This window comes from Ursus maritimus, unplaced genomic scaffold (assembly GCF_017311325.1).
Source record: "Ursus maritimus isolate PB19 unplaced genomic scaffold, ASM1731132v1 scaffold_2, whole genome shotgun sequence".
NCBI lineage: Eukaryota > Metazoa > Chordata > Mammalia > Carnivora > Ursidae > Ursus > Ursus maritimus.
Window position 1 is genome coordinate 15,885,109 of NW_024424452.1, and position 16,965 is coordinate 15,902,073.

Here is a 16,965-nt window from a genome sequence, read left to right on the forward strand (position 1 = left end):
TCACATCCACATTACTTGTTTTACCTAAGACATCCATCACACTTGCATAGTATAAATATTCGTGGGTATTCGCTGCCTTTTTCTTTTTGCATGAATGTGTGAAGTGACTAACACAGTGACTAATAATACAATTTGGTGCCACTGCCTTGATGAAAGTAGCAACAGTTTTACCTACCATTGCTTTTGAACCATCAGTGGAAATGTCAACACATTGGGAAAAACAAATCACCTTCATGTTATTAGAAAAATGTTTGACCTTATGGACTCCCTGAAAGAGTCAGTGATCTCCAGAGTCCTAGGGAACATACTTTGAGAATTTTGGCTCAGACTTATGTGACATAAACTCCACAATTTGTTTAAGGCAAAGTTAGTTAGCTTTTAAAATACAAGATCACTTGTATCTCCAGTTTTCAAGCCATCTTGTACAGGCTTGCCAGAAAGTCAGCAGTTAGAGATTCTCTTTTTCTGAAAATATTTTTCTCTTTTTTGTAGCTTTGTTAAGATGTGACTGACAAATAAAAACTATATATATTTAAGGTGCACAATGTGATGTTTTGATATACATTGTGAAATGATTATCCCAATAAAGCTACCATTACCTCACAGAGTTACCATTGTGGGGGGGGGGCAGGGAAGAACACTTAAGATCTACTCTTTTAGCAAATTTCAAGTATGCAAACACCATGGTATACAGTAGATCTCCAGAACTTTTTTATCTGCATAACTAAAACTTGAAACTCTTGAATTTATGGTAACATTTCAAATTCTGAGAGGATAGATAGAAAAAGTTAAGAAACAGTTCTTTTTTAGTGGTTTAGATGTTTAGTTGGTTGCAATTAAAAGCTGGAAATCACTGCAATTACCTATCATTAAAGTTCTGCTAAATAATATAAATAATAATAATAATAATAATAATAATAATAATAATATATACTAGACTAGAGTAAATCATACCATAAAACAGAAAACGATTTGTATTACAGGACACTATTTGCTATAAAGGAAAAATATGAGGTCAATGTATATACAAGAGAGGAATAATCCTCAGGATGTATCAAGTGAAGAAACCATGGCACAGAGCCATTCTTTGATTCTGTTTGCTTTTCTTTTTGCTATACTTGTGTATAATATTTCCTTTTAAATCATGGCTCATATTCTCATATCTTTGTGCTGTACTCAGAAGTAGGGTAGCATGTCCTTCTCAGGCAGTTCTGCTTAGAAATCAGCACAAAATGCTCTTTTGTACCTCTCCTCCCTTGTTCCACAGTGTTGCAAACAGAGTGAATATTTGGTCCATAACTGGGGACAGTAGAAAGAACACCAGCTTTGGATCAGTTCAGACCTGTGTCTACTGCATAGTTGAAATCTTGGGCAAGTAAGTTACTTGAATTTTTCTGAATCTGAATTTTCTCACTTGGCATATGGCAACAAAAATATGTGTATATGAGGACTAAAGGAGCTGAAGCGCATAAGCGCTCAGCACAATGCTGGGTGCACAGTAAGAGCGTCATAAATGACAATTGTTATTAATTTAGTTCAATGTCTAAGGGACTTGTTTAGATTTTATAGGCTCTTCTTTCCCAATTCTCCTTAAATAAGTACACTATAACACCCTAGTCTTCCCTGATAAGCTACTCAAGAAAGTTAAGTAATTATGTACTTTCCTGATTCTTTTAAGCACCTTTCAAAGCAAAATTTCCTATTTCACATCTAGATAGTACTTGAAAGAAGAATGCTCTCTGTTGTCTTGATTTCAGAAGAGAGTTCACCTTTCTTTGGATGATTTTGCATGTTTATGGTTAAATGTATCTCTGTACATTGTAAGTTAAATATTACATATTATTTATTATATAGGAACCTGTCTAGGAAAACAGCCACAATTTAAAACAGGTCAGTTGTCTGGACTGAAAGCCGAAACCTGGGATAAATGTCCTATTAGAATCGCTTATTGATCTAAATTGTATTACAGGAATATAGCCTTCTAAAGTAGTTTTTAAAAGATTTTTATTTCTTCATTTTCAGCTTTTTCAACCTGGCATGGCGGAAAAACCAATGTGTATGCCCACGCAAATACCCCGTGGTGAAGATGTAGTTGAGTATATCTTTCAAATAGAACTTTACATTTTGTACTTTAATGAGATTGGGTGATTTTAAAATATTGACTCAGTAAAATGATATAGACATAGATGATACAGGCTCATGTTTGTTATGTTTGCACATGAATTAACTTTTATATTGATTGGAGTTAAATACCAATAATGGTTTAAATAACTGTTGCCTGTTTCTTGAGTTTGCAGACCTTTTTAGTAGTGCAAAAGAGTATTCCTATTTAACACCAAAGAATAACAAATCAGAACTTCAGAACTTCCCATTAGATGAGGAGAATAGCATTATTTTGATCCATGTATTTGTGGAACTTTATGTGCTGATAATAAATGACATTAAAATGAAGTTATTTTAGGAAATGGTTGAGTGACTGCTTGTTAATTTCTTTGCTTAGTGGGAGATTGAACCAAGTTTCATTTTAAGATGAGCGTCTATACTAGGGACAATATATAATAATTCACATAAAAATTTACACTAAAAAAGAGAGTAATATGTCTGAATGGGTGAAAACTCAGTTTTGAATTCTTTTTGAGCAGAATTTCAAATATATACATGAGTATTGATCTATGTTAAATCGTGTTCATTTATGTTTTTTGTAATTTAAATTCAATTAGCCAAGGTATAGTACATCTTTGGTTTTTGATATAATGTTCAGTGATTCATTAGTTCAGTTTAACACTCAGTGCTCATCATATCACGTGCCCTCTTTAATGCCCATCACCCAGGTACCCCATCCCCCCACCCACCTCCCTTTCAGCAACCCTCAGTTTGTTTCCCGGAGTCAAGAGTCTCGTATGATTTGCCTCCCTCTCTGATGTCTTCCCATTCGGTAACCCCCCACCCCTATTGTCTTAATAACTAATGGCTCTCTTCTTGGTGTTTTCTCTTCCTCCAAACATGTAGGTTTTTCTGTATCCAAACTACAACTTTTTTTTCCTTTTCCTTCTCACTGGTACTTCTCTGGAGTGAATGACTTATTCAATTTTATTTTTCTATCAGTCATACTTTAAAAATCACACTTAATCCACCTTTCATCTTCACTGTTTTTCAAACTACTGTCAAAGTTTTGTTTCAGAAACTAAACCACTGACTTATGTCCATTCCATATTATCTTTGGTTCCCCCTTAGTGTTAAATCATGGTGAACACTCCTTTGTTTACGTGATATTAAAATAATAAAATTTTTGAATTAGAAGGGATCCAGAAGGCCAATAGCGAAACTTTAATCCGATACATAAATACATGCTACACATTTTTTAGGAAGTAATCTTATAGGGTCTTTTTTGTGGAACCCTTTTGCAATTAGCAACTAGTTTATTCTCTCATTTAAATATTAAAACTATCATGTTCAAACAGTAGGAAAGAGAAAACACTTCTCTCAATCTAGTTTTTTTTTTATTAACTTTTTTTTACCAGCAGTAACTAATCTTTGGACAACTTTTTATATCAGCACACAGATCAACCTCATTCTTTTTAATAGCTTAGCTCTGTACTTCCTAGTACACAGTTGTTATGAAAGTACTTTTCTTCAATAACCAGTCCCCTCTAGGTAGCGATAGGGTAACTCCCACTTTTTTTTCCTTTCCTTTTTTTTTTTTTAATTATGATGTTAGTCACCATACAGTACATCATTAGTTTTTGATGTAGTGTTCCATGATTCATTGTTTGCGTGTAGCACCCAGTGCTCCATGCAATACGTGCCCTCCTTAATACCCATCACCGGGCTAGCCCATCTCTCCACCTCCCTCCCCTCTGAAACCATCAGTTTGTTTCCCAGAGTCCATAGTCTCTCGTGGTTCATTCCCACTTCTGTTTACCCACGCTTCATTCTTCCCTTCCTTCTCCTACCGATCTTCCTGCTATTCCTTATGTTCCACAAATGAGTGAAACCATATGATAATTGTCTTTCTCTGCTTGACTTATTTCACTTAACATAATCTCCTCTGGTCCCATCCATGTTGCTGCAAATGTTGGATAATCATTCTTTCTGATGGGCAAGTAATATTCCATTGTATATATGGACCACATCTTTATCCATTCGTCTGTTGAAGGGCATCTCGGCTCCTTCCACAGTTTAGCTATTGTGGACAATGCTGCTATGAACATTGGGGTGCATATGGCCCTTCTCTTCACTACGTCTGTATCTTTGGGGTAAATACCCAGTAGTGCAATTGCTGGGTCATAGGGTAGCTCTATTTTTAACTTTTGAGGGACCTCCACACTGTTTCCCAAAGTGGCTGTACCAACTTGCATTCCCACCAGCAGCGTAAGAGGGTTCCCCTTTCTCCACATCCTCACCAACATTTGTTGTTTCTTGCCTTGTCAACTTTTGCCATTCTAACTGGTGTTAGGTGGTATCTCAGTGTGGTTTTGATTTGAATTTCCCTGATGGCTAGTGATGTTGAACATTTTTTCATGTGTCTGTTAGCCATTAGTATGGTTTTTTTTGGAAAAGTGTCTGTTCATATCTTCTACCCATTTTTTAATTTGATTATTTGTTTCTTGGGTATTGAGTTTGAGAAGTTCTTTTTTTTTTAATGATTTTTTATTATATTATGTTAGTCACCATACAGTACATCCCCGGTTTCCGATGTAAGGCTCGATAATTCATTAGTTGTGTATAACACCCAGTGCACCATGCAATACGTGCCCTCCTTCCTACCCATCACCGGTCTATCCCATTCCCCCACCCCCCTCCCCTCTGAGGTCCTCAGTTTGTTTCTCATAGTCCATGGTCTCTCATGTTTCATTCCCCCTTCTGATTACCCCCCCTTTCTTTATCCCTTTCTTCCCCTACCGATCATCCTAGCTCTTATGTTCCATAGATGAGAGAAATCATATGATAGTTGTCTTTCTCTGCTTGACTTATTTCACTTAGCATTATCTCCTCCAGTGCCGTCCATGTTGTAGCAAATGTTGAGAACTCGTTCTTTCTAATAGCTGAGTAATATTCCATTGTATATATGGACCACAACTTCTTAATCCAGTCATCTGTTGTAGGGCATCTTGGCTCCTTCCACGATTTAGCTATTGTGGACATTGCTGCTATGAACATTGGGGTGCATATGGCCCTTCTCTTCACTACATCTCTTTCTTTGGGGTAAACACCCAGTAGTGCAATGGCTGGATCATAGGGTAGCTCAATTTTTAACTTTTTAAGGGACCTCCACACTGTTTTCCAGAGTGGCTGTACCAACTTGCATTCCCACCAGCAATGTAGGAGGGATCCCCTTTCTCCACATCCTCTCCAACAATTGTTGTTTCTTGCCTTGTCTATTTTTGCCATTCTAACTGGCGTAAGGTGGTATCTCAGTGTGGTTTTGATTTGAATTTCCTTGATGGCTAATGATTTTGAACATTTTTTCATGTGTCTGTTAGCCATTTGTATGTCTTCATTGGAAAAGTGTCTGTTCATATCTTCTGCCCATTTTTTGATTTGTTTATTTGTTTCTCGTGTATTGAGTTTGAGAAGTTCTTTGTAGATCTTGGATACCAGTCCTTTATCTGTAGTGTCATTTGCAAATATATTCTCCCATTCCGTGGGCTGCCTCTTAGTTTTTCTGACTGTTTCCTTGGCTGTGCAGAAACTTTTAATCTTGATGAAGTCCCATAAATTCATTTTATCTTTTGTTTCTCTTGCCTTTGGGGATGTGTCATGAAAAAGGTTGCTTTGGCCGATGTCGTAGAGGTTGCTGCCTATGTTCTCCTCTAGAATTTTGATGGATTCCTGTCTCACATCGAGGTCTTTCATCCATTTGGAGTTTATTTTTGTGTATGGTGTGAGATAGTGGTCAAGTTTCATTCTTTTGCATGCAGCTGTCCAATTTTCCCAGCACCATTTATTGAAGAGACTGTCTTTTTCCCTGAGAAGTTCTTTATAGATCTTGGATACCAGAATTTTATCTGTAGTGTCATTTGCAAATATCTTCTCCCATTCTGTGGGTTGCCTCTTTGTTTTGATGACTGTTTCCTTTGCTGTGCAGAAGCTTTTTATCTTGATGAAGTCCCAAAAGTTCATTTTTGCTTTTGTTGCCCTTGCCTTTAGAGACGTGTCATGAAAGAAGTTGCGGTGGCCGATGTTGAAGAGGTTACAGCCTATGTTCTCCTCTATGATTTTGATGGATTCCTGTCTCACATCGAGGTCTTTCATCCATTTGGAGTTTATCTTTGTGTATGGTGTGAGAGAGTGGTCGAGTTTCATTCTTCTGTATATAGCTATCCAATTTTCCCAGCACCATTTATTGAAGAGACTGTCTTTTTTCCACCAGATGTTTTTTCCTGCTTTGTCAAAGATTAGTTGACCATAGAGTCGAGGGTCCATTTCTGGAGTCTGTATTCTGTTCCATTGGTCTATGTGTCTGTTTTTGTGCCAGTACCATGCTGTCTTGGTCATTACCGCTTTGTAGTATAGCTTGAAATCAGGCAACGTGATGTCCCCAGCTTTGTTTTTCCTTTTCAACAGTTCTTTGGAGATTCGGGGTCTTTTCTGGTTCCACACAAATTTTAGGATTGTTTGTTCCAGCTCTTTGAAAAATGGCGTTGGTATTTTGATTGGGATGGCGTTGAAAGTGTAGATTGCTCTGGGTAGCATAGACAATTTAACTATGTTAATCAATGTCTTTCAAGAGTGATTTGTAGTTTCTAGAATATAGGTCCTTTACGTCTCTGGTTAATTCCAAGGTAACGTATGGTTTTTGGTGCTGTTGTAAATGGAATGGATTCCCTAATTTCTCTTTCTTCAGTCTCATTGTTTGTTTAAAGAAATGCAACTGATTTCTGTGCATTGATTTTGTATCCTGCCACGTTACTGAATTGTTGTATGAGTTCTAGTAATTTGGGGGTGGAGTCTTTTGGGTTTTCCATATAAAGTGTCATGTCCTCTGCGAAGAGAGAGAGTTTGACTTCTTCTTTGCCATTTGTATACCTTTTATTCTTTTTTGTTGTCTGATTGCTCTTGCTAGGACTTCTAGTACTGTGTTGAACAATAATGGTGAGAGTGGGCATCCTTGTCATGTTTCTGATCTTAAGGGAAAGGCTCTCAGCTTTTCCCCATTGAGAACGATATTCGGTGTAGGCTTTTCATAAATGGTTTTTATGAAATTGAGGAATGTACCCTCTATCCCTACACTCTGAAGGGTTTTAATCAGGAAAGGATGCTGTATTTTGTCAAATGCCTTTTCTGCATCAATTGAGAGGATCATATGGTTCTTGTCTCTACTCTTATTAATGTTATCTATCACACTGATCAATTTGTGAATGTTGAACCACCCTTGCATCCCAGGGATGAATCCCACTTGGTCATGATAGATAATCCTTTTAATGTACTGTTGGATCCTATTAGCTAGGATCTTGTTGAGAATTTGGGCATCCATGCCCATCAGGGATATCGGTCTGTAATTCTCCTTTTGGATGGGGTCTTTGCCTGGTTGTGGGATCAAGGTAATACTGGCCTCATAGAATGAGTTTGGTAGTTTTCCTTCTGTTTCTATTTTTTGAAACAGCTTCAGGAGAATAGGTATTATTTCTCCTTTGAATATTTGGTAGAATTCCCCAGGGGATCCATCAGGCCCTGGACTCTTGTTTTTCGGGAGGTTTTTGATCAGTACTTCAATTTCTTCACAATTAATCGGTCTGTTTAGATAATCAATTTCTTCCTGTGTCAGTCTGGGTAGTTCATAGGTTTTGAGGAAGGCATCCATTTCTTCCAGGTTGTTTAATTTATTGGCATATAGTTGTTGATAATAGTTTCTAATGCTTGTTTGTATTTCCTTGGTGTTGGTCGTGATCTCTCCCCTTTCATTCGTAATTTTATTAATTTGGGTTCTTTCTCTATTCTTTTGAATAAGTCTGGCCAGTGGCTTATCATCTTATTAATTCTTTCAAAGAACCAGCTTCTAGTTTTGTTGATCTGCTCTACTGTGTTTCTGGTTTCTAATTCATTGATCTCTGCTCTAATCTTAATCAGTTGTCTTTTCGTGAGTGGGTTAGGTCTGTTCTTCTGTTCCATCTCCAGCTTCTTAAGGTGAGAATATAAGGACTGCATTTTAGATTTTTCTATTATTTTGAGTGAGGCTTGGATGGCTATGTATTTTCCCCTTAGGACCGCCTTTGCAGTGCCCATAGGTTTTGGACCGATGTGTTTTCGTTCTCATTGGTTTCCATAAATTGCTTAAATTCTTTAACTTCCTGGTTTACCCAGTCATTCTTAAGCAGGATGGTCCTTAGTTTCCAAGTGTTTGAATTTCTTCCAAATTTTTCCTTCTGATTGAGTTCCAGTTTCAAAGCATTGTGGTCTGAGAATATGCAGGGAATAATCTCAGTCTTTTGGTGTCAGTTAAGACCTGTTTTGTGATCCAGTGTATGGTCTATTCTGGAGAAAGTTCCATGTGCGTTTGAAAAGAATGAGTATTCTGTTGGTCTAGGGTGTAGTGTTCTGTATATATCTATGAGGTCCATCTGGTCCAGTATGTCATTCAAAGCTCTTGTTTCTTTGTTGACTTTCTGCTTAGATGATCTGTCTATTGCTGAGAGTGGAGTGTTGAGGTCCCCTACTATTAATGTACTGTTATCTATATGTCCTTTATTCTGATTAAGATTTGGCTTATGTGGGGCGCCTGGGTGGCACAGCAGTTAAGCGTCTGCCTTCGGCTCAGGGCGTGATCCTGGCGTTGTGGGATCGAGCTCCACATCAGGCTCCTCCGCTATGAGCCTGCTTCTTCCTCTCCTACTCCCTCTGCTTGTGTTCCCTCTCTTGCTGGCTGTCTCTATCTCTGTGAAATAAATAAAATCTTAAAAAAAAAAAAGATTTGGCTTATGTAACTGGCTGCTCCCCTAGTGGGTGCATTACAAGTCCTACAAGAGCTCATCATGAGTGAAGTCAGGCTTTAGGCTGAAATAAATGAATAAAAGTCTTACAAGTCATACTAGGATGTTTGTTTGTATTCTAACTCACAAAAGATAATGTTTTTTTTAATACATCGTGTTTAAATGCTTCTAGAAGTGAGGCAGGATTATGGTTGAGAGAATAGAATGGAGACAATAATTAAGAAGAATATAAAAATAACCCACTAAAACATGATGAAGGCTTGCATTAAAGAAATATTCAAGGGTTTAATTTATACTTAGGATGAAATAAGAGATATATAAAAGTTGTATATTGAAATTGAGTTTGAGTGAAAAAAGAGAATGTAACATTGACTAATTAAAACAAAACACATGGAGGAGTACATTTAGAAAGAAAAAAATAGGCCTCAGATTAGCTCTATTGATTTTAAAGAGTCTATGAGCCCATGAAATTAAGATGTGTAGTACCGATACTAAGTTTATGGGTACAGTCTCATCATGTGAACATGTGAGTTGAAAGTATATAGACAATAGAGTAACTACAGAGGTGAGTGGGATCATCAAGCAGAGAAATTAGGGAAGTTCTCAGCTACAATTTGTTCAAATATCTCTTCTATACCTCTCTCTCTCTCTCTACCCCCTCGGGGATGCCGATGATTCTGACATTGGAACGTTTCATTGAGTTAGTAATCTCCGGTAGTCTTTTTTTCTTGAAAGTGGAGTTTTTAAAGCCATGTTTCTTCTCTTTCCTTCTTTTCTATCATCTCTTCCTCTAACTCACTAATTCCTTCTTCTGCCTAGTTTTACCCTGGCAGTCAGAGCATCCTGTTTAGACTGCATTTGATTCATAGCATTCTTAATTTCCGCCAGATTCATTCTCATTTCAGCCCTTAGAGATAGATTTTTGTTAATTTTTTTTTCAAGCCTACACATCATCTTGACAATTGTTACTCTGAAATCCATTTCTGACAATTTGGTTATATCCATATCCATTAGTTCCGTGGCAGAGGCCATAGTCTCTGTTTCTTTCATTTGTTGGGGGTTCCTCCTCCTTGTCATTCTGATGAGGTGTGGTTGCGGGGATGTACAGAACCCAAATTATTGACCAGAACCCAAGCAAGACGCACCTGTTTTATAGGGACCTTAGGGATGTGGGCTTCTTGTACTTCCAGCCTGCCTTCTGGGGGAGGGTCCTGCCGCGCTGATAATCAGGCAACCCTGTTTGGTCAGAGTTGCCCTACCCCCTGTGGAGGGATGGACTCAGTGAGAACTGGTTTTTTGGGGCTTTTGTTCTCTGGCGGCTTTCCCTGACAGCTTTTTGTGACTCTTCTGAGAGTCAGAGCAGCAGTGACCCTATCCAAGCCTCTGTCTCAGAACAGAGAGATCACCGTCTGCCCTCCACTGAGCTTTCCTGGCCACTTTAACTCTTTTTTTGTCAGTGCTGCAAAAACCCGCAGCGTCCCAGGTTGTGCGCCCCACAGCCACTGTCCCAGTCCTCGCTCCCAGGGCCGGCCCGTCTCTGTCCTTTGTGCTTCTAACACCACCAGCCGCCCCAGTTCCCGCGCGCGTTCCTGAGCTCCCGGTTTCAGTCTGGTTCACGCACGTGCTCCGGAGCTCCGGTTTTCAGTCTGGTTTCCTGGCGGCTACCGGTCTGCGAGTCTGGCCTGCTCCCCCATGCAGGTGGCTACTGCTTCCTGGCGCCCAAGCACGGTGGCTCCCTCCCCCTTCCATTTATCTTCCGATATCTGCATGTAGACCCTCAGCTCCCCACTTTGTACCTTGAGACCCAGCGCTGGAGATGTTCGTTTGTAGAGATCCAGATGTATCTTCTTACCTCTCAGGCTGATTTCGTGGGTGTTCAGGATGGTCTGGTAGATATCCAGCTCGATTCAGGGGAACAGCTGAAAAAAGGTCCCCCACTCCTCTGCCATCTTTTTTTTGCCTCTCTTTTTTCCTTTCTTCCCCCACCCCCTCCTCCTCCTTCTTCTCCATCTTTCTTCTTCCCAATTCCATATAATGCCACATTTAATATCCTTCTACATTCTTTTTCAGGTATATGTTTGAATACTTTGCTAGAAATGGAATTGTTGGGTGAGAAAATACACGCAATTTAAAATTTGATCAGTAATTGCTAAATCACTCTTATAAAGATACTATGCCAATTTATACTATAACCATCAATATGTGAGGATGCCTAGTTTTTTTTTTTTGATCTCTCTCCTGTATTGGAATGTAAAGCTTAAGTAGACTCACTTAATTGTTATTAAAGTGTAATTAAGATGCAGTGTTGTATTAGTTTCAGGTATACAATATGATTCAAAACTTCAATACATTACTCAATACTCATAATGATAAATTTACTCTTAGTCCCTTTTATCTATTTCCCCATTCCCCCACCCATCTTTTTTCTGAGAACCACCAGTTTCTTCACTGTATTTAAGAGTATTTTTTATTTGTCCTTTTTTCTTTTTGTGCTTTGTTTCTTAAATTTCAAATATAAGTAAAACGATATAGTACATGTTTTACTCTAAGTGACTTATTTCACTTAGCTTTGTACCATCTAGGTCCATCCATGTTGTTGCAAATGACAACACCTCATTCTTTTTCATGGCCAAGTAATATTCCATCTCAGATAAATATACCAATCTTTTCTCCTCAAAATTAGTATTTAAATTCCAGTTAGTTAACATACAGTGTAATATTAGTTTCACGTGTGGAATTTGGTGATTCAACACTTACATACAATACTTGCTGCTCATCAAAACAAGTGCCCTCCTTAATCCCCATCACATATTTACCACATCCTCCCACCCAAATTCCCTCTGGTAATCATCAGTTTCTTCTCTATAGTTAAGAGTCAGTTTCTTGGTTTGCCTCTCTTTTTTCCCTTATGTTCATTCGTTTTGTTTCTTAAATTCCACATATGAGTGAAATCATATGGTATTTGTCTTTCTCTGAACTAACATATTTCACTTAGCATAATATTCTTTAACTCCATCTGTTGTTGCAAATGTAAGATTTCATTCTTTTTAATGGCTGAGTAATATTTCATTGTGTATATATACCACTTCTTTATCCATTCATCAGTTGATGGATATTTGGGCACTTTCCATAATTTGGCTATTGTTGATAGTGCTGCTATAAACACTGGGGTACATGTATCCCTTCAAATCAGTATTTTGGTATTCTTTGTGCAACTGCCTAGTAGTGCAATTGCTGGATTGTAGTGTAGTTCTACTTTGAACTTTTTGAGGAAACTCCATACTGTTTACCTGAGTGGCTTCACCAATTACATTCCCACCAACAGTGTAAGAGGATTCCCCTTTCTCTACATCCTCACCAAAACCTGTTGTTTCCTATGTTGTTAATTTTAGCCATTCTGCCAGCTGTGAGGTGACGTCTCATTGCAGGTTTGATTTGTATTTCCCTGATGATGATACATCTTTGCATGTGCCTTTTGGTCATCTGGATGTCTTCTTTGGAAAAAAATGTCTATTTATGTCTTCTGCCTAATTTTAACTGGATTATTTGTATTTCAGGCACTGAGTTTTATAAGTTCCTTATATATTTTCGATACTAACCCTTCATCAGATATGTCATTTGCAAATACCTTTTCTTATTCCATAAGTTGCCCTTTCAATTGTTGATTGTTTTCTTCACTGTACAGAGCTTTTTATTTTGATGAAGTCCCAATTGTTTATTTTTGCTTTTGTTTCTCTTGTGTCATATCTAGAAAGAAGTTACTATAGCTAGTATTAAAGAGGTTACTGCCTGTGTTCTCCTCTAGGATCTATTTAAAAAAACTTTTTTTAAATTAACATATAATGTATTGTTTGTTTCAGGGGTACAGGTCTGTGATTCATCAGTCTTACACAACACACAGCACTTACCACAACACATACCCTCCCCAGTGTCCATCACCCAGCCACCCCATCCCCCCCCACTCCTTACCCTCCAGCAACCCTCAATTTGACTCCTAAGACTGAGAGTCTCTTATGATTTCTTTTTTTTTTCATTATTATGATGATGTTAATCACCTCCTATGGTTTCTCACCCTCTCTGGTTTCATCTTGTTTCATTTCTTCTTCTCTTCCCCTATGATTCTCTGCCTTCTTTCTTAAATTCTGCCCATCAGTGAGATCATATGATAATTGTCTTTCTCTGACTGACTTATTTCAGTTAGCATAATACCTTCTAGTTCCATCCACATTGCTGCAAATGGCAAGATTTAATTTTTTGATGGCTACATAATATTCCATTGTATATATATACCACAACTTCTTTATCCATTCATCTGTTGAAGGGCATCTCAGCTCCTTACACAGTTTAGCTATTGTGGACATTGCTGCTATGAACATTGCGGTGCCTATGCCCCTTCTTTTCACTACATCTGTATCTTTGGGGTAAGTACCTAGTACTGTAATTTCTGGGTCGTAGGGTAACTCTATTTTTAACATCTTGAGGAACCTCCATACTGTTTTCCAGAGAGGCTGTACCAGCTTGCATTCTCATTAATCGTGCAAGAAGATTCCTCTTTCTTCATAACCTCACCAACACTTGTTGTTTACTGTCTTGTTAATTTTTGCCATTCTAACTGGTGTAAGCTGGTATCTCATTGTGGTTTTGATTTGCATTTCCCTGATGGCTAATCATGTTGAATATTTTTCATATCTATTATCCATTTGTATGTCTTCTTTGAAGAAGTGTCTGTTCATGTCTTTTGGCCATTTCTTGACTTGATTATTTGTTTTTTGGGTGTTGAGTTTGATAAGTTCTTTGTAGATCGTAGATGCCAGGCCTTTATCTGTAGTGTCATTTGCAAATATCTTCTCCCATTCTGTGGATTGCCTCTTAGTTTTGTTGACTGTTTCCTTTTCTGTGTAGTAACTTTTTATCTTGATGAAGTCCCAAAACGTCATTTTTTCTTTTGTTTCCCTTGCCTTCAGGAGACGTATCTTGAAAGAGGTCACTGTGGCCAATGTGGAAGAGGTTACTGCCTATGTTGTCCTCTAGGATTTTGATGGATTCCTGTCTCACTTTGAGGTCTTTCATCAATTTTGAGTTTATCTTTGTGTATGGTGTGAGAAAATGGTCCAATTTCATTCTTCCTCACGTGGCTGTCCAAGTTTCCCAACACCATTTGTTGAAGAGACTGTCCTTTTTCCATTGGATATTCTTTCCTGCTTTGTCAAAGACTAGTTGACCATAGAGTTGAGGGTCCATTTTCTGGATTCTCTATTCTGTTCCATTGATCTGTATGTCTGTTTTTGTGTCTGTACCATACTGTCTTGATGATGACAGTAATAGAGTTTGAAGTCCGACATTGTGATGCCACCAACTTTGGTTTTCTTTTTCAACATTCCTTTGGCTCTTTGGGGTCTTTTCAGGTTCCATACAAATTTTAGGATTATTTGTTCCAGTTCTGTGAAAAAAGTTGATGGTATTTTAATAGGGATTACATTGAATGTGTAGATTGCTCTAGGTAGCATAGACATTTTAACAATATTTGTTCATCCAATTCATGAGCATGGGACGTTTTCCCATTTCTTTGTGTCTTCCTCAATTTCTTTCAGGAGTGTTCTACAGTTTTCTGAGTACAAATCCTTTGCCTCTTTGGTTAGGTTTATTCCTAGGTATCATATGGTTTTTAGTGCAATTTTAAGTGGGATCAATTCCTTCATTTCTCTTTCTTCTGTCTGATTGTTGGTGTATAGAAATGCAGCTGATATCTGTGCGTTGATTTTATATCCTGCCATGTTTCTGAACTCCTGTATGAGTTCTAGCAATTTTGGAATGGAGTCTTCTGGGTTTTACACATAGAGTATCGTGTCATCTGCAAAGAGTGAGAGTTTAACTTCACAGCTTCTATTTCTTCAAATAAAATTTCTACCTCTTTTTCTCTCCCTTCCTCTGGGACTCCTATAATATGCATGTTATTACATTTGATGGAGTCACTGACTTCCATGAGTCTATTCTTGTGCAATACTTTCTCTATGCTGTTCAGCTTCTTTAATTTCTGTTACTTTTTCCTCTATGTCACTAATTCACTCTTCCAGCCTGCTGTTCATTGCATCAGGCCTGTTTCCAATCTCGTTTATTGCACTCTTCATCTCTGACTGATTCTTTTTTAAACTCTTTTCTTTCTGCAGTAAGGATCTCCCTGATCGCTTCTATTCTTTTTTTTTTTTTTAAGCCCGGAGAGTATCCTTGTGATTATTGCTTTAAATTCTCCATCAGACATGTTACTTATTATCTGCTTTGCTTAGATCTCTGGTTGTGACCTTATCTTGTTCTTTCATTTGGGATGAATTCCTCCATTTGGCATTTTTGTCTAAGTCTTTGTCTTCTTTTGTGGGTTAGAAAAGCCCATTATGTGTCCTGTTCCTGATACTCTCAGGACCCCTGAATGGCTTTATGAAGAAGAGGTCATATAATGTCCAGGGCCTGATGCTTCAGGGAGTGACTCTGGTGTGTGCTGCATGCACTTGCTGTTGCTCTGTTCTTCATACCAGTGGTCTGCAGAGGCTCTTCTTGCCTGCAGTGTGCAGTGCTTGGTCCCTGGCCAGAATGGTTTTAACCAGTGGTGCTCTGGTCGTCTTGGTAAATGAGACCTGATACTGCTTCCACTAGAACTGAAGCCTTGCAGAACTCTCTGGGCAGGAGACATGGTGTGGGCAGAGGTTTGTGCTGGTCTTCTGGAGGTGGGGCCTGTCACAGTGTGCTTGAGGCAAGCTTGACTGGGAAGGGTAGTCCCACCAGAGTGCAAGGGGTGGGGCTTTGTGCAAGCAAGTTAGCCAGTGTTGGCACTGTGCTGCTTCCAGCAACTCTGTGTTTATGCCGCGGGGCAAATGTGGGAAATGTTGCCAGAGAGGTCTTTTGTTCCCAGAGCCGTGTCTGTGAACAATGCCTCTTTGGTATGTGCGTGGAGAAGAAGGAATCATCTCCCCCCTGTGGGCCCCAGGCAGTCATCAGACCGCTGTTTGCATGGGATCTGCCCCCGGGTTGTTTGCCTGCCTTCTCTCCAGGAGCAGCGCAGTGCCGTTGGAGCTCTACCCCAGCCAAGGCAGCTTACCCTTAAAACTGCAGGCTTTAAGCCCCACTGGTTGCAAGAACCATGAAATTAAGCCCTTATAGTTTTCCAACGCCATATCTTTTGCAAAACATTCTCCTTGTGTGTTCCCCTGTGTGCTCCTCTCTCACCCTTCTCTGCAACTCTGGCTCCCTTCTTACTGCAGCAGCCATGATCTTTTTCTCCGCTATACCACTTCCCCACACTTCCTACCTTTTTTGATGTGGCCTCTTCTCTCCTTTAGTTGTGGAGTTTGTTCTGTCATTCTTCAGATTGATTACTGGGGTATTTAGGATGATTTTGTAGTTATCTATTTGTGTTGGTGAGACGAGATGAACCTAGGGTCCTCCTACTGCACCACCATCTTCCTCTTCCTCTTCCAGATTTACTATTTTTTAAATTGAAAGCAAAATCTATGTGTCTGGACAAGGACTTATTTGCTCACAAATTTACTTCGTTTGAATAATGTCTGAGTTATGATAATCAAATGATAATTCTAATTTTTTAACATATTAAAATCATATTTTCAAATGATATTACTAATTCTAATTAAAGTATATATATTTTTTTAAGCCCAAAGGAGATAGTGTCCGTTGTTTAACAATGCTTGGTCATTTTGGTTTTGAATGTTTGCCTCATCAGTTGGTGAACCGATCTATCCAACAAGGATTCTCTTTTAATATTCTCTGTGTGGGTAAGTGCCTGACTCCTCATTTGAATTATTACTTAATTTTCTTAATGCTCATTTCAACTTATCTTAAGTAGTATAACACTGGTGCTGTTACTTCAAGACCATGTCTGTCAATCTGGTTTTGTTTCCATCATGTTAGTCATGCTCCTTAGACTTTTTCTTTAAATGTTTCAGTGCTCTTCAAAATCTGATTATCTTTGTGTACATATTTTCTATATTATATTAATGACTGATAGAGTCAAGAGAAACTTGTATAC

At 38.5% G+C, this 16,965-nt stretch overlaps 1 protein-coding gene across 1 annotated transcript in view; it reads left to right on the forward strand.

Annotated features, from left to right (window-relative positions):
* SEPTIN14 (septin 14) overlaps positions 1-16,965 on the forward strand; it is a 108,250-nt gene that overhangs the window by 33,432 nt on the left and 57,853 nt on the right. Inside the window, exons 4-6 of the mRNA XM_040635015.1 lie at positions 1,268-1,375; positions 2,023-2,091; positions 16,591-16,711. Of these exons, the coding sequence (XP_040490949.1) occupies positions 2,038-2,091; positions 16,591-16,711 (175 nt within the window). The 5' untranslated portion in view covers positions 1,268-1,375; positions 2,023-2,037. The remainder of the gene's footprint in view (positions 1-1,267; positions 1,376-2,022; positions 2,092-16,590; positions 16,712-16,965) is intronic.